Here is a 24,196-nt window from a genome sequence, read left to right as displayed (position 1 = left end):
GGAATACCAGAGAGGAGGAGGTTACAGTAGTCCAGACGAGATGATAAGAGCGTGTACAAGGAGTTTGGTGGTCTCTGGGGACAGGTAGGGGCAGGTTTTGAGGTGTTGCAGGACCTGGAAAGTGACAGGACCTGGAAATTTTCTGAATATGGGGGGTATATGAAAGGGCAGAATCGAAGGTGACACCAAGACAATGTGCCTGACGGTGGGGATGAATAACAGTGTTAATTTGATTGTAATTTTAAATATGTCAGCGGGAAATTTGAAATATTGGTGGTGGTGGGGGTGATAAGTTTTGTTTTTCCAAGTTTCGGAAACCTGTCAGCCATCCATGATGAGATGTTTTTTTTACAGCTTTAAATATATAAAACTCTTGGGCTAGGTATGAAAATGTAAAATGCAAATCTGATTTGTACACAAGAACATAATGTTCTCCTACCTGTTCCCATGTGTCCAGCAGCATGACATCATCTTCTGCTAAATCCTCCTGGGTGAATTCTCCGGGTACCTCCTCAATCTAGAAAAGAACGGCACAAATTAGACAATGTTTTTAATTTTTGGTTAAAGAATAACTAAACTTTCAATTTCAATCAGCTGAATACATCCCAGGTGTAATAAAACAAAAGGCGTGCAAAGTCTTGCAGTTCTTTTTGCTTGGCAGCAGCCATAGTCTGAGTTGGATAGCCTTCTCCCTGCAATCAGCTACAAAGAAGGACCATTGCTCTCCATTGCTTGCCCCCCACACAGTGCTCCAATCAATGAAGACAATGAGCTTTTCCAATTAGAGAGATCTAGGACTAACTCAGCAAGTGATGTGTCAGATCTCTGCAGAGACACAACTGCTTCTCCATGGAGCAAGGGTTCTTTTCTATAGTATGCTGGCGGGGGCAGAATTTATACCTTTTGGCTATCTAAAGAAAACCTGAAAAATAATTTGCACACTTTTTGTTTGCACAATAATAATTTTGATGCATTTGAAGCAGTATTGAGTTGATTTACAACAAAGGTTCCTTTGCACTCCTTTTGCCAAATTATATTGTTTTTCCTAAAATGGGAAAATGTTACAAATTTTGTAGCTGGCTTTGTCTCCATTAGAGAAATTTTAACTTAATTCTCGCCCCTTCCAAAGGTCAATAATGTGAACCTGTTGTAAAGGTTTATTTCAGACTGCAGACTTACCACGAATCTGCCGGATTTATTGGAGCAGCCAAATAACCGGGGCGGATGATCCTCCAGCTGGGAGCCCAACAGAGGCGACGTCTGGTATGATTTTTTACCTCCCAAGGCACTCCAGAACTCGTCTGTCAGAGTAGAAAGAGACAAAAATGTGATTTATGCATTTCACAAATTTCAACATTTAAAAGAATTCTGTTTTTTTTTTCAATTTTCTTTTTTTTTTGTTTAAAAGATTTCATCAAAATTGAAATCTGAACTCTTCTAGTTTAGCTTTGCACTTGAGCTTTCACTTGTTTTTGTGTATCTGCCAGTCAGTGGTGGAGATAGCCAACTATGCAGAGATGATTTGGCCCCCCAGACCCAACCTCATTGGCTCAGGAGGGTCTGGGGCCCTTGTGCACATTTTGCACTTTTCTGTTGCCAGTGTCTATTAAAGTATCCAACAGACTGTGCTGAGAGTATAACATGGGCTGGGAAGTGTCCATGACATATAGACAGTGACATGGACACCAGAAGAAGGACCCTACTGTATTGTAGGAATGAAGACGACATGGGACCAAGCTCATCACATGACTTGGGTAAGTATTATGGGCTTTTAGATTCTTTATATATATATATATATATATATATATATATATATATATATATATATATATATATATATATATATATATATATATATTTACACTATTAGAGAGTGGAGAAGGAGAATGACCAGGAAATTACCTTTTTTTGCAGGGTGTGACCTGATTTGGAAACTCTGGATTTGATCCTAGTCCTTGGGATCTGAAGCTAATTCAGGATCTAATCCATGCTAGAAGTGAGAGGTTCTAAAGTATACAATGGAACCTCCCAATTTTCCACGCACTATCCTAAATTTGTACTATAAAACTATTATTGGCTCCCAAGGCCTGGGCTGCCTTTCTGAACCTTCTAAGTCTTCTAGAGGTACGGTTATCTCAACTGTTTCCTATATAATACTACAAGGCCCAACTAAGTAAAGGCCCAACATGGAATTAGCCTCATTCTAACAGTGTAAAGGTTTAGTCTTCTAGTTTACATATGCATAAAAAGCAGTAATCTCCCCAGCCCCTTTTAGCTGGGCGTACCGCCCGGAACATTTCAGCTACCACCTGGTTACTGATGAGTTGGATCACAATATAGGGTCTGCCATCCGCCTTTAGTTTATTCCCACCCAGCTTAAAAACATTTCTGGGTTGAGCACTGAAATGTGTACATTGTCATCAAATGGGCAATGACCTAATAAGATAGCATATCTCCCTTATTGAAGCACGAATGGTGGGGTTCCCTATCCAATAACCAAATCCAATACACCTATAGCAAGGTATTAGGTTCGGTGCACTCACAAACCATAGGACAATGGTTTATAGAAGGCATTTGGGTTGGTAAGAGATGCAAAATAATCCATCACTACTAAATAGAACAGCTTGGTTTGCCTTGCAGGGAGAATTGATATTAAATGGTGAGCAGACTCCCCATTTACAAACCGATATAGAACATATATTTGAATAAACGTCTTTTATCAGTAGACAGGTTTTCTTTAAATAAGTAAAACCCCTTAGAGAGAAACATAAGGACAAACAAACCTGGTTCCTGCCCCTCAGAAATCCGCGTGGTTTTGCATTTTAGGACTCCGGTTATATAGTCTGCCCCTTTCACCTCTTCTCCGCTGGCGCCCTTGCCTACCCACTGATACCCAGAATTGTTCTTCAGTTTCAAAACAAACACATCATTGGAATTCAGCAAAGACGCATCCGCTTCCACCTACAAATAGAATGTTAAAGGAACAAACTTTATGGTCGTGTCTGAAAACTGAAACACATAATATTCCAAGAGGATATCAACCAGACGGATAGATAGATAGATAGATAGATAGATAGATAGATAGATAGATAGATAGATAGATAGATAGATAGATAGAGGGATAGATAGCTAGATAGATAGATAGATAGATAGAGGGATAGATGGATAGATAGATAGATAGATAGATGATAGATAGATAGAGGGATAGATAGATAGATAGATAGATAGATAGATAGATGATAGATAGATAGATAGATAGATAGATAGATGGATGGATGGATAGATAGACCATTTGCTTATATAACAATAACCCTTATATGTTTATATTTGGTGAAGAGTCATGCTTTATTGTATACAAATATAAATGTCGGTCCACCCACAAAGTCATCCAATCACTTTTTACATCTCTGCTGGAAATCTCAGCTCCATCTCATTCTTCATGCTGGACCGATTGGGTCCAAAGCTATGAACCCACATTCAATATTGACCCAAAAATATTCATTAATGATTGTTTCCAATGACAGAAGAATAAATGTGCAGACAGTGCTGCTCTGCTAGCCTATGTACATGTCGGATTTTTGCTGCGGGATTATGATTGTTTCCAGTGATAGATTGTGACAGATGAATAACTAGAGCTGTCCACCTTGCACCCATTCTATTCTATGGAGAGGGAAAGGAGGAGGACAAGAGAGCTGCACCCCGTTGTGCTCTCCTCCACTGACATGAGTCATTCCCAGTTGTTCACTCATTGATCCATGATAGCAGCTTGATGAATGATGTTGGGGGGACGTACACGTACACGCACTGTACACGTCAGAATTTTGCCCGAGACAAGCACGGGCTTTCATCTTGGTGATGATTATTTGATGGATGAAGGATAAGCATCAGAAGCCACACTTGAGTTCTCTCTATTATGAAACAACACTGAGCATTCATGTCAATTCATTAGTGATCTGGCATGGTGGATTGCTAAACTACAATGGGGTCCAGTTCAGTTCTATGGAGAGAGGAGATTACGAGGCCAGGGATGTCTTTCTGCATTCTCCTCCATAGGTAATGATTCATTTGTTTTCCATTAATTTTCTGTAATGGTAAATCATTAAACGACATAGAGGGACCAGTGTAATGCTAGACAATAAGAACAATTAGCTTAAATCTTAATGCTTGACTCCATTTTAAGGACCAACGGCAGAACAATCCCCAATCATATCCCCAATCCTATGGGACTAAAATTCTATTTTTGAGATTACAGAATCAGGCAGGGCCTTATTGCAGAAAGGAAAAGGCAATGTCCATTCTGCAATAATTCCTCCTACCTGCCTAATCGCGCCAGGTTTCTGGCAAAAAAACTGAACTGCGCAAGCTTTGCCAAGATACCCGGCATTCCCGGCTTCCTCTGCGCATGCTGGAAATGAATGAGCTCTGGCACACTTGCATAGAAGTTACTTCCTCCCAATCTGGCCAATACATACGACCAAGAAATGCAAAGGGGAAGCAAAGAAAGATGGCGGTGCCCTGCAAGGGAACAGGGGCAGGCGAGGCATGGGGCAGGGAACAGGGGCAAGCATGGGGTTTACATCCACTTCAAGACACCAAAATATATAAGAAGGCAGCCATTGCCAGAACCCCGACCATTGCCTTTTATAATATGTAGAGTTATAGGTACATTACCTCCACAATCCGAGTAATAAAAGCCAAATTCCTACGGATCTGGAAAAGCCGCACTGCATTCGGAGGTGCCTGTCCGCCCTTACGTGATGTGCCCTCCTTGTAGATTATTAGCGGTTTGTCTTTAAACAAGCTGAGTAAATGTGACGGCTCCTTTCCCTGAGTCACCCTGACCTGTAAGAGAAAACATTCAGACCATTAATCTTCTCTAAATCTGAAATCAGAACCTCAGCCAACACTATAATCCAAGCTGTAATTACAAATAGTAATGGGTTATATCCAACCTGCATTGTGCAACTACAATAGACTGCCAAGGTAAGTAGCTAATAGTTTTTCTGAATTTTAATTGAAAATGATCAAATTATTTGCTGAAATTTAGCAATTAAAGTGAATCAGTGGTGAAATTAGGGTAGATTAAGGGGTGTATTTTTAAGGAAGTAAATCTGATCAGCATTCCCTAATAGAGATTCTTCCAGGTCCATGTGTTTCCAATGGCAGTGATCGATTCTCCACCAGAGAATGATGGGTGAATCAAATCATATTCTAACTCCTGTGCTTTGCCTTCAAATCTCTCCACGGTTCTTGCCCCACTTACCTTTCTGACCTGATAGAAAAATCCCCCCCAGCCGCTCTCTGCTCCTCCAATGACCTTATAATGACTTCCTCACTCATAACCTCCTCACGTGCACGGCTCCAAGACTTTTCTTCTTGCCCCAACTCTGGAATGGTATTCCTTGTACTATTAGGTTTGCTCATACTTTCTGCACATGTAAAAGAGCTCAATCTTTTCAATCTTTTCATACTCACCTACCCGTTTTCTTTTGTCTCCTATACCCTCACTACTCACCAAAATACCCATATTCCCCCCCAATTGTGTGATACTTCCCCCTCCTCCTAGATTGTAAGCTCTTCGGGGCAGGGTCCTCCTGTGTCACTGTCTGTATCTGTCTGTCATTCACAACCCCTATTTATTGTACAGGGCTACGTAATATGTTGTTGCTATAAAATATATAAATGCTGATTATTAAAGAATAATAGTAATGTCAAATTTATGAATAGACCCCTAAGGGTGCAATTGGCTTTAAATGACTCTTAGGGGTTTTATAAACTATTCTGAACCTTTTCTTGTGCCAAAAAGTGGGCTGACCTGGCAGAATTCCCTGTGTACATTGAACATGTATTGTACATAAGTTCAATAGGTAATATATGTCCAAAAAGTTAATCTCTGCACTATAGGCTTCCCTGTGTTTGGTCTCCTTAAAAAACTGAAAGTACAAAAAATTCTGCATGAAATCTTGTGAGATCCCAATTTATTGTGCCTGGTATCTTCCCTCCCTACTACAGAACATCTTCTCCCTATGTTTTTAATGTGGGGGGTATTCTGTAAAACAAAGAATGCACCCTTGCAGATTTCAGTGCTGCAGAAGGCATACAATATAGGAAATGTGAATGTAAATAAATTAAATATAAATAAACATTTTTGATTGATAACAATTGTTTGTATTAGTTTAAGGGCTCTTTTTATAATTTTTTCCCCCAGCTGAATTCTCTGAAATTTGCTGGTGGTGAATTCTGTGATTGTATCTCTTTACAGATCTCCTATTAAAACAATGACTCGTTCTGCCACCTAGTGGCCAAATGTCAAAAGTGCACAGGTGTCACGATAGGAAAAAAAATAATTTTATGAGCAAATTGAAGAGGGAATTATTTATAAATAGAGCCCTAAGTGTTCGGCTTTACAATGTGGAGCCCTAAGTGTCCAGCTGGACAATATACTGCTGTCTGGTCATGTCTACTAAACTGCTGACTGATATGAAACTTCATCTGGCATGCAACGCATGTGTGATATTAAATTTAAGAATACTTATATATTTCATATTTCACAATATATTTCATTCTTCGTTTATTACATTTATGCACTTGTTTTTGCCTTGAAATGAATTACGGAAAAACTAGCACAATGCCCCAGATTCTAACAATAGCCGTTATCTATGGAGAGATTGGACCATCTCAGCAGCACGGAGACCTCACAGTAACCATGGAAAAATACAATACAACCTCTCCAACTGTTTTTTGACCTTCATTCATTTCAAAACAATTTTCTGTGACTGGAGAAGACACGAGAAAGGAAAACCTGCAATTTTATAACTATCCTGTATCTTCAGCACTGAATGCTGATCGGATAAGGGTCACAGGGATGCTAAGGGATAAATGTTCCTTTACCTGCAGATTAAATACCAGCAGCATCCTCTCATATCCTCCATTACAATATTGTGATTAGAATATATGAACTTAATGTTACTAAAAGAATTTGTGTTCCCAGTTCTGGGTCTGGATTTGGACTCTTCTGTTGCTTTGGGTCAGGATACATGGAGTACATATGTCCCTGCACCTTGCTGTGGAGGGGAATGATCACTGGAAGTGTCTTGCAATAGCTGATCAGCTGGGAAAATGGGCCCAGCTAGTCAGTGTCAATTTTTTCTTAATAACATTTGCAGATATAAATTCCATTTACAAAATTAGCATGGAGGTTGCAGAACCTAGAAGTGGAATTAAAGTTTATCCCTAAAGCTGAACTTCAGGTAAAATTTTAGAGAGATCACTGCAAGAGTTAAGTGCTGGCTTTGTCTAGGGGTAGATCATTTTGGAAAAGAAAATTTATCCCACCCATCACTTCATCAGCAGCCAGCGTTCTCCTCCTATTCACTGGACAGGTCCCAAACAGCCTGTTCAGAAGTCTGACCACTGATATCTACTCCATCTGCTTTAATTTGCCACATAATGGCTGTGCATTGCTAGTTATTCAAATATTTTTTTAAGCAGCTTCCCTATGATAGAACTATGGCTTCCTATTTGAAAAATGATGTGCCAAAGCACCCAATTATAAGTTCATTCTCACCACCTAATGCAGCTTCTTGGGATGTGGTGGCAACATTACTGCACTACTCCTGAATTCAAGGCAGAGTTGTCACCCACATGTAGATTGTGTCTGATTTTACTACGTTGTAGCATGTAAACCAGAACCTGGACACACCCAGTCCAACCCACGGCTTGCTGGATTGACAGCATCGTCTCTGTTGTTGAAACCCACCCACTATGATCTGCAATGTCCTGGAGGGGAGGTGAAGGATTGGGCTCATTCAGAGAAGGAAATGATTGGTTTACTTTATTAGCTTTGCCATACATAGTGATTGGATTTTGTATGTCTCATATAGCAGCATATAGTTTTATTTTATTAAAAAAATGCACTTCCTGTGTGACTGATATCCAGGGACAAATTTTTTACTTTTTGCTCCCCTAGGACAGCTAGCTTGTGCTGCCCTTTCCCAACCAATAACAACTTTTGATGATGAAACTTAAAACACACAATGCTGTTCCATAATAAATAAAGAAGAGAAAAGTAGAAGGAGAGAGAAAGAGGGGCAGAGGGAGAGAGAGGAAGGATATAAACATAGAGAGAGGGGGAGAGAGAAATTGGGGGGAAAGGGGGGAGAGAGAGAGGAAGAATTGAGCTGATTAGGAGAAAGAGACCAGAGAGCGAGAAGAGGGAGAGAGGAGGGAATAGAAAGAGAAATGAAGAGAAAGAAGAGAGACGGAGAAAAGGAATGAAAAGAAGAGAAGAAAGAAAGAGGTGGGGGGGAGACAATAAGAGGGAGAGGGAAGAGAGAGAGAAGGAAGAAGAGGAGATAGAAGGGAGAGAGATATACATAGAAGGAGAGAGAGAACAGAGCAGAAAGAGGAGAATATAAATAGAGGGAGAATGGAAATGGAAGAAAGAGACCTTCAATACATTTGTCACCCTGAACTGTTTTATTAGTAGCAGGGCCAAACATAGGACGGGGCTCTGGATTGCACGGTACATGTGTTGCGCATTGTAGGAAAAAAAACACACTGGGCCTGATTTATTAAAGCTCCCCAAGGCTGGAGAAGATATACTTTCATCAGTGAAGCTGGGTGATCCAGCAAACCTGGACTGGATTACTTCTATATAGATATTCTTCAATTTCTTTGCTATTTGCTATCAAATGTTTTGAATCTTAAAACGAGATCCATTAGAGGTTTGATAGATCACCCAACTTCACTGATGAAAGTGTATTCTCTCCAGCTTAGGATAGCTTTACCAAATCAGGCCCAACGTCTGTATTGCCAAAAACCTCCACCTTCCGGTGACTTCTTGTTTTTTGGGGGATTAATTTGGGCTCTAAGTGAATCAAAGTCAACAACTAATCTCCTCCAGTGGTTAATCGTGACATCTCTTAATTTACTACAAAAAAATCATTATTGTGGACAATGTGAGCAAAGCATCAAAATTACTTGAAGGCAAACACAGTAACAATTAGTGAAATTTGTGCTTGATTACTTCCCCTTTAAAGGATTTTCAAAATGCTCCTAAAATCCTAAAAAAAAGTGCTTGCTGGCATTATGAGTAGCTCTGCAGGCATCTGCCAAATGATTGCATGTGAAGAGCAAAGTCTGCATTCATCTAACCTTACATCACACTCCCCGATAGACCTGTACAATGCTGAGACCAAAACCCACCTGGACAGCTTGTCCCCCCAGAGAGCGATCCAGCTGCACGGTAAGAAAAGCTGATGTGGTTAGTTCATCCCTCGTGGCCCGAGCTCCTTGCCTGAGGAAAATAAACACAAGGTCGGGTAATGCACACAAACACATTGAAAAAGGACACCATATTGTATTTAGAGATATAAAATATAATGTTAATATCCTATACAGCAAGAGTTATACCAGCACTTTTACATCATATTGCTCATGACTATGGGCAGCACTGTGGCCCAGAGGTTAGCACTCTGGCCTTTGCAGCATTAGGTTCGAATCTTGGCCAGGGCACTATCTGCATGGAGTTTGCAGGTTCTTCCTCTGTTCGTGTGGGTTTCCTCCCACATTTCAAAAAACATGCAGTTAAGTTAGTTGGCTTCCCACAAAATATTGACCTTAGACTGTAATGAAGACATTAGATTGTGAGCCTCTTTGAGGGACAGTTAGTGTCACGACTATGTACAGCGTATGATGATGCTATATAAATACTGAGTAATAATAATGATTATGTTTCAAGTTAAGGGGTGACAGGTTCTCTTTACAGATTTTGGTAGAGATTCTGGCTGTGCAGGAATCCTTCCTAATTTGTGAATGGTGGAGGAGGCTGTTAGATGGCATCTACTGTAGTTGTTGGGTTTGGTATGGGTGCCTATCAGTAGTTATTTTGAACCTATGGTTGCCCTCACCCTTCTGCCCAACGCTCAAATATGGTCCCAAGCACTCCCATTCAAGTTCATGGCAGTGGTCCGGACCCATTTTTTTTTTTTTTGCATGCAGCTGCAATGAAAACAGCAAGTCACTTTATTCTGGAACTGTTGCTTTTACTTCTCTGTGCACAAAAAGGCTCCTGGGCACACAAGCTTGCATTGAGTCCAGAAGCAGCCAACCAATCATTTTAACACTATAAGTATTAAGGGGGCTATAGCAAGTGTCTGACCCTGTGAGGGAGAGGTGATTAGTGGCAGGTAGAGAATAGGAAGGGTGACAAGCAGGGGGACCAGGGGTAACCCCAAGCAAAGCTTGCTGGTGGGCCCTTGTGATAAGAAATGCATATGGTGTCCCTGGAAAGTTTACTAGGAATATACAAAAAGCACACAAACTATTTCTAAGGTGAAGCCTAGGACATTCCCCTTGGTATAGCAAAGCAATGTGAATATGGACAGATACAAAATATATTGTGCCTCCACCCTGTGCCATGTTATTACATAAATATTTATTCATTTGAAAGCACTGGAAGTCCCCCTAACTTTATTTGTTGATTCCTCATATAGTTGGGAATTTAAAATACTTGTGATTGCACCTGCTTTTAAAGTCATCATAGTATAAGTTGCATCCATCTGGACTATCAAGGCGTTTTTACTATAATGGTCCAGTGCATGGGGAAAAAGGCAACATAAAACTTTGATATTTGGGACCACCTTTGAACTCTTGTGACTACATTCAGAAAGAAGACTGAAAGATAAAGAGGAGCAGGAGATGTTGGCAGTCAGAAGGTTCTTTATATTCAAGTAACCTCAACTATAAACTAGATCACAAGGCACATCTATCAGTGGTTTCCACTAAAATTGAAAACTTGGCATCAAAGCTTGGCATGAAAATGCCTTCATTGGACCATGCCATGATATTGAAATGCTTGAGGACCAGCTTGGTGCCAGCAATGATGAGTAGAGGCTCTGCAGTCTATGGGGCTAATAAATTTTAGCCTGGCTGAGAGAAGCCCTATTGACCCAGGAAGATCCTATGTCGGACTGTGTGTATGTAACAGAACTTGGCTCTGGACAATAATGAGCAATTGTCACCAGAAGTTTGACCAGTCACATCAGCATGCTTTATTGTAAAGGTCATATAAAGACAAATAATTGGTATTAGCAGTCTCTCTGCAAAGAAAGCAACTAATGCTGACCTCTCCCACTTCCCCAACCACCAACCTTGCTGCTAAAAAGAGAACTTACCATCCTTAGAATCTTCAGGATAACACACTTTCAGGAATGTCAGATGACCGACCCCCCTCTGAGCCTAATGGTATGATCCACTTACACCAACCCCATTACTGCGTCATGTAGGGGCCAGAAGTTTGAACCACAAAGTATGATGGAAAATTAAGAATTTGACCCAGAAGTGATGGATTCAGGGGTCGGTTTCCCCAGCACTGCAGCTGAGATTTAGGCACCGGCAGTATTTGGGGTGTAGGTTGGGTGTATTGTATAAGAGACTCACCAAGTGTAGATGATCTGTCCCCTTGGATAAGTGTAGAGAATGATGTAACAGTCTCCTCCATAGAATTGCCCATAGGTGCCGGGGTCTACTGGGATCCGTCCATTGCTCTCCACACGCCAGATCTTAAGGAAAGAAAGTAAAAGGGTGGAAGTAATTACAGTATTTTACAATCAGGGTCCAATTTTGGCAACCAATTAACCTAAAACCTAAAATCCAAAGATGGCATCTGGGACTATCTGAGTGCGCCTATTTAAGTCTCCATGGTGCAGGTTTTCCATATGTTCATGATCCAAAACTTATTACATCTCTAAATATAATAAAATCTTATTTAAAGCTCCCCAAGATTGGAGAAGATAGACTATGGGAGAACCTGGGTGATCCAGTAAAGTCTGAATAATGCCTGAAATTGGGATGATAATTCTGCTCTGACTGGGGGAGAATACAACTGAATACCAGCACACACAGCCAGCCCCGAAATGTAACACTGTAATACACAGATTGTTAAAAATAGATTTTTAATTTTTTTCTCATCATATTTTACCTCGACCTTTCCTGATCCATCATCCACCATGTTGTGCTGAGCTGCCATTTCTGGAGATTCATGCAACTTGGATGCATCAAATTCTACTTGCTGAATCTGAGCAATGCGCTCAGTGACATAAACCTTCCCGAAGCCGTCGCTTTGATCCCTGTCTCTCCAGTCCATGAAGAACTGCTTAAAGATCGGTGTTTCTCCTCCCTCTGGAATAACTTGAATCTGGATAAAATAATACATTCGAAAGAAGGAAATTACAAACTGCTATAAATTAAAAATACATAACATTTAGAGAGAATTACAGGGAACACCTGACACCAAAGATCAAAGGACCAAAGACCACAGACACCCCAGAATATAACACTGCCCCACAGGTACCCCAGATCATTACACTGCCCCCACAGGTACCCCAGATCATAACACTGCCTCCACAGACACCTCAGATCATAACACTGCCCCCACAGGTACCCCAGATTATAACACTGTCCCCAAAAGCACCTCACATCTAACCACTGTCCCACAGGTACCCCAGATAATAACACTTCCCCCACAGACACCCCAGATCATAACGCTGCCCCACAGGTACCCCAGATCATAACACTGCCCCCACAGGTACCCCAGATCATAACACTGCCCCCACAGGTACCCCAGATCATAACACTGCCCCCACAGGTACCCCAGATTATAACACTGTCCCCAAAAGTACCTCACATCTAACCCCTGTCCCACAGGTACCCCAGATAATAACACTTCCCCCACAGACACCCCAGATCATAACACTGCCCCCACAGGTACCCCAGATCATACCACTGCCCCACAGGTACCCCAGATCATAACACTGCCCCACCGGTACCCCAGATTAAAACACTGCCCCACAGTTACCCCAGATCACAATACTGCCCCCACAGGCACCCAGATCATAACACTGCCCCTACAGATACCCCAGATAATAACACTGCCCCCACAGGTACCCCAGATCATAACACTGCCCCCACAAACACAACAGAACATAACACTGCCCCCACAGGTTCCCCAGTTTATAACACTGCCCCTAAAGGTACCCCAGATCATACCATTGCCCCCACAGACACCCCAGGTCATAACACTGCCCCCACAGGTACCCCAGTTTATAACATTGCCCACACAGGCTTAGGGTTTTTTTTAGGCAGGGCAATATTCAACTGGTTTACTGTTCTGGATGAATAGAGTAACTGCTGTTCTATCTAGCCACCACTTGATGGCACTGCACACAAGTAGATTCTCTAACAACTGCAAGCAGGATCCAATTTCTTATTATTTGTAATACAAAGGAGTGTAATAAAAATATTTAAATATTTTGCAAATAGCAGTATTCCTATTTCCGATTATATTTCAATATGTGTAAAAAAAATATTTTGATTCAATATTTGAGACACAAACAAGTTATGTAAATAAATTCTATCTGCAAGTAAACACTAAATCCTTTGATTTGTATCCCCTGGTCACTTCTTTTGCCCCCCTTTCAGAGTTCCCTTCTTTATGCCATGGGGCGCTCACAAATTGACAGAGGTTTTCTGAAAGGCGTGCTAGTATGGGATACTAGGCTTGGTGCTTACATAGAACTTGTTTTTATATGGAAAGGCCATAGAAACATTTTTCATACTATTTTTCATTTTTTGAAAGGGTGATCAAAGGGAAAGTTCTTCATTTATGGTACGAGCCAAACTCTTTCACCTAATAATGCTTTTAATAAAGGACAAGCTTTGATGAATATACCGTATAAACCTTCATGAAGTTCTGGGCACTCATGATATGTTAGCTGACACGTATTCCATTTCTCATAAGAGACGCTTACTATTTCAAGCCCCTATCATAGTCGTAGTCTAATATCCCCATACAGTTTAAAGCCAATTTGGATAAACTAATTAACCAGCCATTATTCTTTGGGGATTTGGGAAGATACCCAGACAAAGCCCCCCAAACCCTCTTATCCATGTCCCCAGTACCTGTGTGTTTTTAGGGTAATTCATTTGCTGTATAAACTCCTCCGCTGTTTTCATTGCCGCTTTCCTCTCCTTCACATTCGCATTTTTACCTGCAACAAATAAACAATTATTAGCATCCATTTGCACCTTACTTATCGTTCTCTTCCCACAATTCTAAAGTTTTAAGGTTAGGATAGTAAAGTAATGATTTTTGTTTAAACAGACACATTTTATTTTTATTACATGCTTTGTTTTATTCACAGGGATGTCCTCATTATGTCTCTGTGTTTCTCCATGCATTGGGAAAGAGCATGGCTGGTGGGGAAAAGAAGAAGTTGTGGCAATGTCTATATGTGATGATGAGTCTATATGTGATGATGAGCCTCTATGGCGAAAGGAACTGAAATCCAATGAATAAATGGTGGACCTGGGACAGTCAGACTGGAAAATGTTGGATGTCCTGAAGCCAGAGGTGGGCTCTTTCTGAAGTGCTGCAGCTTCTAATGCACATTGTAGGAAGCTCATAGTGTGCAGCAATGTTAGTATTGGAGAGAAGCCTGGACAACCATGCAAGATGAAAGAGAAGGCTTTAATGTAACATTGTATGGGCTAGCATTGCTATTTGAAACGTTTGGCATTCAGTTCTAAAATTTTAAGGAACCAAATATTGGCTTTGTTCAAGCTAACCAAGGTTGGATCTTAAAGTTGAACTAAAGTTTCCCCTTTAAAGATTGCATGATCAGGCAGGTCATTTTTCCAGAAAGAGAGACGATGACCCTTCTGAAATAAAGCAGCTTACCCGCCAGATCACGTTGGGTTTCTGGTGCCAATCCTGGCTTCCCTTGCCTATACTGGGATGAATGGACTTCATTCTGGCACAGCCAATCAGGATGGCTGAAAATTGTATGGAAGAGAAGGAAGATGGCAGAAGCCTCTATTGGAATGCAGATAGGTGAGCTGAGTGGATTTAGTTCCAGTTTAAACGTACACAGTGGGCAGAGTGTCCCCCTCTACTGTAAGGGTAAATGCTCTCTTTTTGCTTGTAGGGGAAGCAAAAACCTAATTTACTCGCCATATTCTTCACTCCTATAGGCTCCTCTGTGTAACTGGTCCCCTGTGGCCTCCATGTTGAGGTTCTGATGTCATCCCGCACAACGCAACCTCTACTCCTGCATTGTCAGAGAACATTCCAACAGTCCAATCACATTTGTGATCATCAGACAGTGGAGGAGCAATTTTATTTATTATTTAAAGGTTTATTAGGACCAAAAGGGAAAAGAAAAAAAAATTACCAACTTATTTATAGGCCAAAATGTCATTCGCTTCATCAGGGCTATATAGACATTGAAGGTTATACCATAGTTTGTAAAGCATTTCAGGGTCAGGTGATACAACAGATAATGCGATCTATTTCTTGCAATGTGCTCAGTTTCATTGGGAAGACGGTTGCACAGAAAGAAATGTTGTCCTCTGTGTATTTGGAGAAAATTTGTACTCCTTTTAGACCTTTTAGGAAAAACTCTACAATATATCATCTCTATACCAATGTACAAGAACGGGGCTAGGGTTTCAAATCCAGCAAACATAATGGCGGTCTGTTGATATTAGCAATATCAGGTGTGCAGATCCAGGAAGAAAAACCATTAAAGATTTAATAATTGAAGACTTAAAGCCCACGTCCACCTCTGGCCCACTATAATGGCCTGAAAGGTCTAAAGGAGATGGGTTGAGGCTCCATGCTGTCCTGGAGAAAGGTGTGTACCCAATAGACTTTCTAGCAAGGAAAAAAAAGATTTCAAAAGGCTTCAATGTAGATCCAACATTTAGGTGGGCTGGACAGGGGAAGTTATTACAACATAGAGTTGGGCTTTATCACTCAATCATTAATCAAAAACCAAAATATTAATTTCATTTTTACTGACCCCTTAAATTAAAATAAATGAATGGTGTAGAAAATCTTTTGAGATTAGTATGACCGGCACAACATTGAATTTCGAGATGTCACAATGATTTGAATTGTCTTGGGGAACATTTCTCAGCCAGTAGATTGCTATTGGTGGCAATCGTCCAGAAACAAAACAAAATGGACAACTTAATGATATGATTGTCACATATGACGTTGAAATTAATTAAACAGGAAACCTGACCTTTCCATACAAAGATCTTTTTGTCAGCGGAGTGATCCAAGATAAAACATTCTTCGGAAAGCAGCATGCCCTTGGAGAATGGGTTTTCCTCTGCAACCACCGACACTTTCATGGAGCCACTGGCGTCCGACACCTAGAAAACACAAGAGGCACAAAATATTCATTTCTACTAAAATATTCCTGTGCAAGATAAAAGGGTAGGGATTTTTTGTATTTTGTAATAGTGATAAAGGGGAAAATATTCTAATACCAAAACAAAGGTGCTAAATCTGTCTTTTTTCTGTATTTTAAAAGGATTTGCAGAATATTATAGTATGAATTAAATGTTAGGGGTTTTTTTTGCTATTGAGACAACTGATTCCACCTTACCCAAGCACCTATGTCCAAAATGTAGCTTCTGAAGAAGCAAACAGAACCTTTCCTTATGAAATATTACAGATCTGTGATCTCTCATGGATCAGTAGTTGGATGAATAAAGATCAGGAACAGAATAAAAATATTATAATAAATAGACTTAAAATTTGACTTAAAAACAGTGCCTAACCCCTCCTAACCGCTTTCCTTCCACTTATATTTAGTGAATATTAGGATTGTTTTAGTAATTGTAGCTGCACTCTGCAAGCACTGAAGCTATTGCCGGAGAATCTACAAGTGGTCCAAATTTGAGCAACAGAATCAAAAGAGTGGAAGACCTGAATACATCTGAAAAATCAATATTTGTTTTTGCATATTGCTTGTAGAAACATGCAAAATATTTCCTATAGGACAAAGTACAACAAATAATCATATTAGTAATATAGTATCAAATATCCAACTGAATATTATTTACCGCATATTTAAAACCATTCAACAAAATCACAACCCCTGCTAAAGTGACATAGTCAGAGACTGCAGACATATTACAGGAAACAGAGACTGCATACATGATACAGGAGATGGCCAGAGAGTGCAGCTGTACCACAGGAGACTGTTAGAGATTGAAGACATTGTACAGGAGACAGTCAGAGACTGCAGACATTGTACGGGAGACGGTCAGAGACTGCAAACATTGTACAGGAGAGGGTCAGAGACTGCAGACATTGTACAGGAGACGGTCAGAGACTGCAGACATAGTACAGGAGAGGGTCAGAGACTGCAGACATTGTACAGGAGACGGTCAGAGACTGCAGACATAGTACAGGAGAGGGTCAGGAACTGCAGACATAGTACAGTAGACGGTCAGAGACTGCAGGCATTGTACAGGAGAGGGTCAGAGACTGCAGACATTGTACAGGAGATGGTCAGAGACTGGAGATATTGTACAGGAGACAGTCAGAGACTTCAGACATTGTACAGGAGACGTTAAGAGACTGCAGACATTGTACAGCAGATGGTCAGAGACTGCAGACATTGTACAGGAGACGGTCAGAGACTTCAGAGATTGTACAGGAGACGGTCAGAGACTGCGGACATTGTACAGGAGATGGTCAGAGACTGCAGACATTGTACAGGAGACGGTCAGAGACTGCTGACATTGTACAGGAGATGGTCAGAGACTGCAGACATTGTACAGGAGATGACCAGAGACTGCAGACATAGTACAGGAGATGGNNNNCAGAGACTGCAGACATAGTACAGGAGATGGCCAGAGACTGTGGACATGTTACTGGTGTGGATAAAGAATGGAGACACAGAGAAGGACACAGACAAAGTATGCTAACATATAACAAGAAACTACTAGAGATCAATACCTTTGCAGTCCCTTTACAAACCAACGTTGATACTACTAATTGCTGGGATTTGAGGGCTAAATATTAAAGGAGCTGTATGTGGCAATGGTTGGACACCAGACTGAAATGACTAAAAGAGCATATAGTCCTAGGAGTGGGGGACACTGAATACAAATTTTTGGTTGCATGATGGAGTTAGTTTTATTAGAGTTTTTTAGGCGCGTGCATCTCCAATTGGAAGATTTCACTCAGTTCCTGCTCTCTTGGGCTTTAATAACAGTTAAAAAAAACTCCATATACCATCATCAAACCTCACTTTTCGGTAAACCTTCATCCCACATCTGTCACAGTGACAACAAATACAATCTAGTTTCAATGTAACCAGTTAGTGGCTCTTCTTAGTAATTTTTGACCTTGCCGTTCTTCTTATGAGGTCTATTTATAGACTTTTTTGTTTCCTGCTTGTCACTTGGCTTCTACATTGTAAGAGCACACTATATAAATCTCATGTTTATACTTCTCCTTCCTTCACAAACACATTGTATGATCTGAGAAGAAATGTGTCAGTTTTCAGATACTTTGTGCAATCTTAGGCCAGGGCCATGGTCAGCTGCCTGGCTGGTCAGATCTGGGTTATGTTGGTGATTTTTATCTCTCATTACTGTAAAGGTGTACAGACTTGTTACTAATAACATCACCCGCAGTTTGATATCATTGTGCTGCCAATGAGGTGACCACCAAGACCAAGCATGCAGCAAATGAAGCCAAATCTATTGACCTGACCTGGATCGGAATTACGTCAGCACTGCCATCCTCCATGTTTTCTAGGAAGGTTTACTATAAACTCACAAGCACTGTTTTAGGCTCTGATATTATAAACCACTCCTGTAGATCCAGTTTTAGGGTTTTGTGACACCAAGGCAGGATTGGAGGTGAAAGGGAGATATATTTGCCCAAGATTCCTCTCCTGTGTGAAGTAACAGGTGGAAGACTTTCACCTGTGAGGTAATTAGTGAAGAATCACTGAGGGTGGGAATATAACATAGAGCCAGGAGCTCAATGAGTAGCTCTGTTTGGAGACACAGACAGGTGGCCTGTGTGGGAGAGCTCTACTTGGAGACACAGACAGGTGGCCTGTGTGGGAGAGCTCTGCTTGGAGACACAGACGGGTGGCCTGTTTGAGGGAGCTCTGCTTGGAGACACAGACAGGTGGCCTGTGTGAGGGAGCTCTGCTGAGAGTCTCAGAAAGTCGGTCTGGGTGAGTGAGCTCAAGTCAGTCTGTGTGAGTGAGCTCAAAGTGAGTAGAAGGTTGCTGAACGCTTGGTTTTGAGCTGACAGGGAGAAGCCCTCCACCTAATAGACAGGAACTGCTGATGTATAGTAAGTGCCGGACAGGCAAGGTTTTCTTTTGCTGTTTTTGTTAGACCTGGAATATGCAGTTCAGTTTTGTGCACCAGTTCACAAAGGGAATGATATGGAACTGGAACTAAACTGATGAAGTAGTATGGCGGAGGATTAGTTTATCTAAATATATTCTTCCTTGAGTAAAGGAGATCAAAGGGGAAATATGATCTCCATGTATAAATATATAAATGGTGCACATAGAGAATGTTATTCACATTAAAGTCATTGCATCCAGCAAGGGAGAGCTTTGCATCTAAAGAAGAAAGGGCTGAATTTATCCACATATGGAACAGATTATTTGTACCAATGGTTGCATCAACTCAACCAGGAACTAATAAACTTATCTGATTATTTTTTTTTATTTCTGGATTCTTAAAATCCATTCCATCAGATCTTGGAAATTATAAATCTGCATTCCTAAATGCACAGAATACAACTGGCTATAAACATTTAAAGGTAATAACACCTGAGGTTGTTGATCTAGGAAATATTCAATTGCCGTAGAAGATCAGTAAGGATTTCTGTTTTGTTGACCAATCAAATATTATGTATACTGCAAAATCAAGTTTTTCTGAAGCTCTGCTTTTGTACTTTTGGAAAAATTGTGCTGTACAAAGTAGCCAATGCCTTCATTGAAATCACTGCACGCCGGACAAATGCATAAGGCATGTACAGGTTTCTATGGGATAGGGGTAGGGGAATAGTTGCAACCCTGCCAGACCAAATCTGTGCCTGCTTCTGCTATCTACAACATAAACTGCTAGGTTTTTTTTATATAAACTTAGCTGCTTTGGTACTTAAGGACAACTGAACCCTCCATAAATCTACATGTAACATGCAAAAACAATTAGAAATTTTACCTAGCTGGGAAAATAATAAAATTGTCTTTAATTTGAATATACTTCAATATGCTACTTGAAATTAGGAAAGTATGAATACCTGTAATTCCCTCTTTGCATTTGCCTGTAAAATAAACCATATAGCCATGGTGGGTTGGGGGGATCTTTGATTGTATAAAGCACAACCCAATGCAGATGAATCTCGGCTCCCTCTTCAATGTCCATCACACCAAAATCTCCAATCTCCAATGTACACCAAAATTAACCCATGCTGGCACACACAATGGAAATGTTGTATTCTAGTAAATAAGAAGGTCAGTCTATGATTGCAGAAGTTTCCCTCCATGTTTTCCACCCTCCAAAACAAATGCACATGTAAATCTTTGCTGACAATGAGGTTCTCTGGGTTTTACTAGATTTGTGCTCTGGGCATGCTGGAAACACGTGTGCTAAAAATAAATGCAAAAATCCTGCCAACACGTGGATGTGTTTAGTTATGTTCAGTTATGATGAGCTTTTTCCAGCCTTAAAACCATTTCTGCTTTTATAAATAATTCAAAGATTTCTGGGCAAACCATGACCTAATTACATGCAGCTCCTCCTAAAGCAATAACAGACTTAAAAGAGAATCTGTCAGCTTAGAAACTTTAAACCTGCTTTTCCCAACTTATTTTTAGAGGTGTAAGCTTCTGTGATGTTATCTAGTGATAAGATCTAAGTAATCAGTCAGGGTTAGAATACTGAATTCTGTAGAATACTGTGACTTATTAAATGTAAAAGAGCTTACAATCTCAATGACTGGTCCGCAATGGCACCGATCTTAGTTCTCCAGTGACAGGTTCCCTTTATGTGTATATTTAGTCAAAACTTTTTTTTTAAGACTAAGGATGACCCTATCATTTTATTTTTTGCATATCTTAGACAAGATATGATTCCTTTAAAGAATAGGTGCACTTTCCATCCTATGTCCACCCTCTTGTCCTGACCTAATCGATCCCAGCCACCCCTTTCCCAGGTTCATAGTTACCAAGATCTGATGGGCATTGTGTCACCAATAGACACCCACATATCCTAAACTACTGTCTGCAAGTTTCCCTTACAACCTACCCCTGCACAATACATCCATATAGACATCTATGGGGCTCGTCTACCTTCATTCTCAGAACAATAAAGGTCTATGGGGCTGTACTTTGCAAGGGTGGGCAGGAAAGAAAATTTGTGGCCAGGAAACAAAGTGTGTGCTGGTGGTACCCATCAAATCTTGGAATTTATGAACCTGCAAAGGGAATGGTAGGATGGGTTAGATAAGCTTTTCATCAAATCTCCAAGTTGACTATTGTCTCTGGCATTCTCGCGAAGGTTTCCTCCAACTTCCAATGGTTTTGGAAAACCATTGGAAGATCGAGGAAATTATACCAGAAGGATTCACAGGGGATTCACAGGATTCCCTGGGAATCATTCTGTTTGTGATCCCCAGGGCACTAGAGGTTAATTAACCTCCAGTGCCAGGGATCGCACACTGTTCTCAATAAATGAGAAGGACAAGTCTCCCCATTCAAAACCTCTCATGCTCCCTGATTGGCTGAGGAAAGCTTTCCAATCCTTACTAGAACCAATCCTCAGCCAATCCATTCTCGCTTACTAGAGATTAAATAGGGATAAGTCTCCCCATTGAAAACCTCTAGTGCTCCCTGATTGGCTGAGGAAAGCTTTCCGGGGATTGCACACTGGGGATCGCACACTGAGCCGGGGATAGCACACTGAGCTAATAAATGAATGCAGCTGGCGCTGCATTCATTGATCAGCACAGCCCGCAATCTTTTTCTTTAATGTTTTTCTTTTTTTTTTATTCAAGCTCAATCGGCGAATTTATACCGGCCATTCTCGCTTACATTTGCAACTTAAAAACTCACTCGCTCTTCCCTATTAATCATATAATAATAATAATATTTTCTATTATTCTAGAACAGAGTCTATTACCAGAACACATTTTGTGCCCCCTTTGTTGCAGACAGTACCCTGGTGCCCCCTTTGTTTAAGCTCCCATAAATGGACTTTCTTACTTTTTTATTTAAATATGTGTAAAGTTAATGCTTGTGACTGACCACCCTTTAGGCACACAGTCCAAACATTTATGTAAATGTTACTATATATTCTATAAAACTTAATGTGTTGTCAGAGATATACAGTGATGACAAAAGAATTGTTTTCTGGATGGGATTAAGGTCTCATGGTCATGGGCATCAGACTCAGAAGCCAAAGTCAAATACCGTTTGCCTTCAAAGTATTTTGGATTTGCCTTGAGTTGCTTGTTGGTAGGGAAAGTTTCAGGGGAAACAGATTCTGATGTGTATTGAGCTTGTTCTGAATTCTTATTGATTTGTATAGGAAAAAGAACAAAAAATGCTTGGAATGTCATTTCTAACCAGGTTGATCCCCAACAGAGGTTACATCTTCTGTTAGTTGATGACCAGAACTCACGGATACAATTTGTAATCATTGTATGAGACACAAACATATGACATTGCTACATTGTTACATTGGTACATTCTTACCATGTAGAGTTTTGCCATCTTCCTGTTTGAAACATCTGCAACATCATCATTATCGTCCCCTTCGGGAAGCTTTGGCTTCTTCCCCAGCACCTGCAAAATATAACATAACAAAGTTAAAATGTGGAATCCCATCCTCCGGACCAATGGTAATATATGTATATAAATACACAGAACCTCCATCAGAAACTTCCTGGCCCCCTCCTCCAATGTGCAAAAATCAAGTTTATTTAATCAGGATCTAGTACAGAAATACCCCTGATGGCTGCCCTGTGGATACATACAAGCCTGATACATTCATTAAGCAAATATTACATTTATATTTACATTTTCTAGTATAACTTATTTTTATCTATCAATGTATTTTCTTCTCCAGATCCCCTACAGAACAGAAATTAGTGTGATTGCACTCAGAAATTAATTCATTCCTGACAGCCGGGGGTATGTTGGGATACCTAGCACCATGCATTGAGCGTGGTCATGTTGGTTACCACTTATCCGACGCGCTTCGCAGACCATATACAACTCAATGTACATTTCAGAAGAGATTGCAAACAAGCAAGTACGTTTGTTTTCTTGTAGAAGAGACGTTGACTATCACATTCGTAAGAAATAACCTGCAAGCTTACAATTTTTGATGTATAATTCTGATTTAAAGAGGAAGGAAGCTTAGGAAGACTTGAGCAATATATTCATTCTCTCTTACAGAATAATGAGCAGCATGAGGGCGCACAAAGTCACCCTCCTGGGTATATAGCATCATGGGGGTGTATTACGCACAAAACTTTATATACATACATACATATATACTTATATATGGGATCTATTTATAAAGCAGAATCTAACATTCACTGAGACATTCCCTGGTGCAGAATCTTGCAGGTCCATGTGTTTGGATGCCAGTGCCTGATTCTCCATGAGGGAATATTTCAAAGAATGCTTCATAACTAGACCTTATACCTTTTAGAACATCTTTTAATGGATAAAATCTAATGTATTGTTGAATATGTCTTATTCATATTGGGCATTACTCTAGACCAGGGGTCGGCAGACTCCGGCCTTTAGGCCAGATACAGCCTAGCCGATAGTTGGTTCTGGCCTAACGCCCCCTGGCCGATCCAGCCTAAAGCCAGCCGGCGGATCGGCCGGGGGGCGTTAGGAACTACCGGAGCGGGTCTGGCCTAGTGTGCTCCCGCCCACGCTATAAATGGCCTAATGGCCATAAAACTTTGCCGACCCCTGCTCTAGACTATATAATAAGGTATCTGTAGTGAATATCTATGTTGTACAAAAATACAGCTAAATGCAGTGCTAGGTCCCAGGTACGAATCTCGGCTGGGAGACTATTTTCATGGAGTTTGCAGGTTCCCCACGTGTTTGTGTGGGTTTCCTCAGGGTACTCTGATTTCTTCATTCCAAAGACATGCAGGTTAATTGGCTTCCAAAATTGGCCTTGTCCGTAATAAAGACATATGACTATGGTAGGGACATTAGATTGTGAGCCCCTTTGAGGGACAGCTAGTGACATGACTATGGACTTTGTACAGCACTGCATAATATGTCCGTGCTATACAAATCCCGTGTAATAATAATACGTAAAATGC

General features: G+C 40.6%; 1 protein-coding gene across 1 annotated transcript in view; it reads right to left on the bottom strand.

Moving 5' to 3' along the window:
- SCIN (scinderin) overlaps nucleotides 1-24,196 on the bottom strand; it is a 64,603-nt gene that overhangs the window by 5,693 nt on the left and 34,714 nt on the right. The window contains exons 5-14 of the mRNA XM_072412949.1: nucleotides 22,596-22,685; nucleotides 16,089-16,221; nucleotides 13,963-14,051; nucleotides 11,984-12,199; nucleotides 11,443-11,564; nucleotides 9,208-9,298; nucleotides 4,672-4,842; nucleotides 2,784-2,961; nucleotides 1,180-1,301; nucleotides 440-517 (exon numbers count right to left, since the gene is read on the bottom strand). Of these exons, the coding sequence (XP_072269050.1) occupies nucleotides 440-517; nucleotides 1,180-1,301; nucleotides 2,784-2,961; nucleotides 4,672-4,842; nucleotides 9,208-9,298; nucleotides 11,443-11,564; nucleotides 11,984-12,199; nucleotides 13,963-14,051; nucleotides 16,089-16,221; nucleotides 22,596-22,685 (1,290 nt within the window). The remainder of the gene's footprint in view (nucleotides 1-439; nucleotides 518-1,179; nucleotides 1,302-2,783; nucleotides 2,962-4,671; nucleotides 4,843-9,207; nucleotides 9,299-11,442; nucleotides 11,565-11,983; nucleotides 12,200-13,962; nucleotides 14,052-16,088; nucleotides 16,222-22,595; nucleotides 22,686-24,196) is intronic.

The sequence above is a fragment of the Pyxicephalus adspersus genome, chromosome 5 (assembly GCF_032062135.1).
Source record: "Pyxicephalus adspersus chromosome 5, UCB_Pads_2.0, whole genome shotgun sequence".
NCBI classification, from domain to species: Eukaryota; Metazoa; Chordata; class Amphibia; order Anura; family Pyxicephalidae; genus Pyxicephalus; species Pyxicephalus adspersus.
Note: the sequence above shows the minus strand (reverse complement) of the source record. Positions and strands in the feature narration are given on the sequence as shown.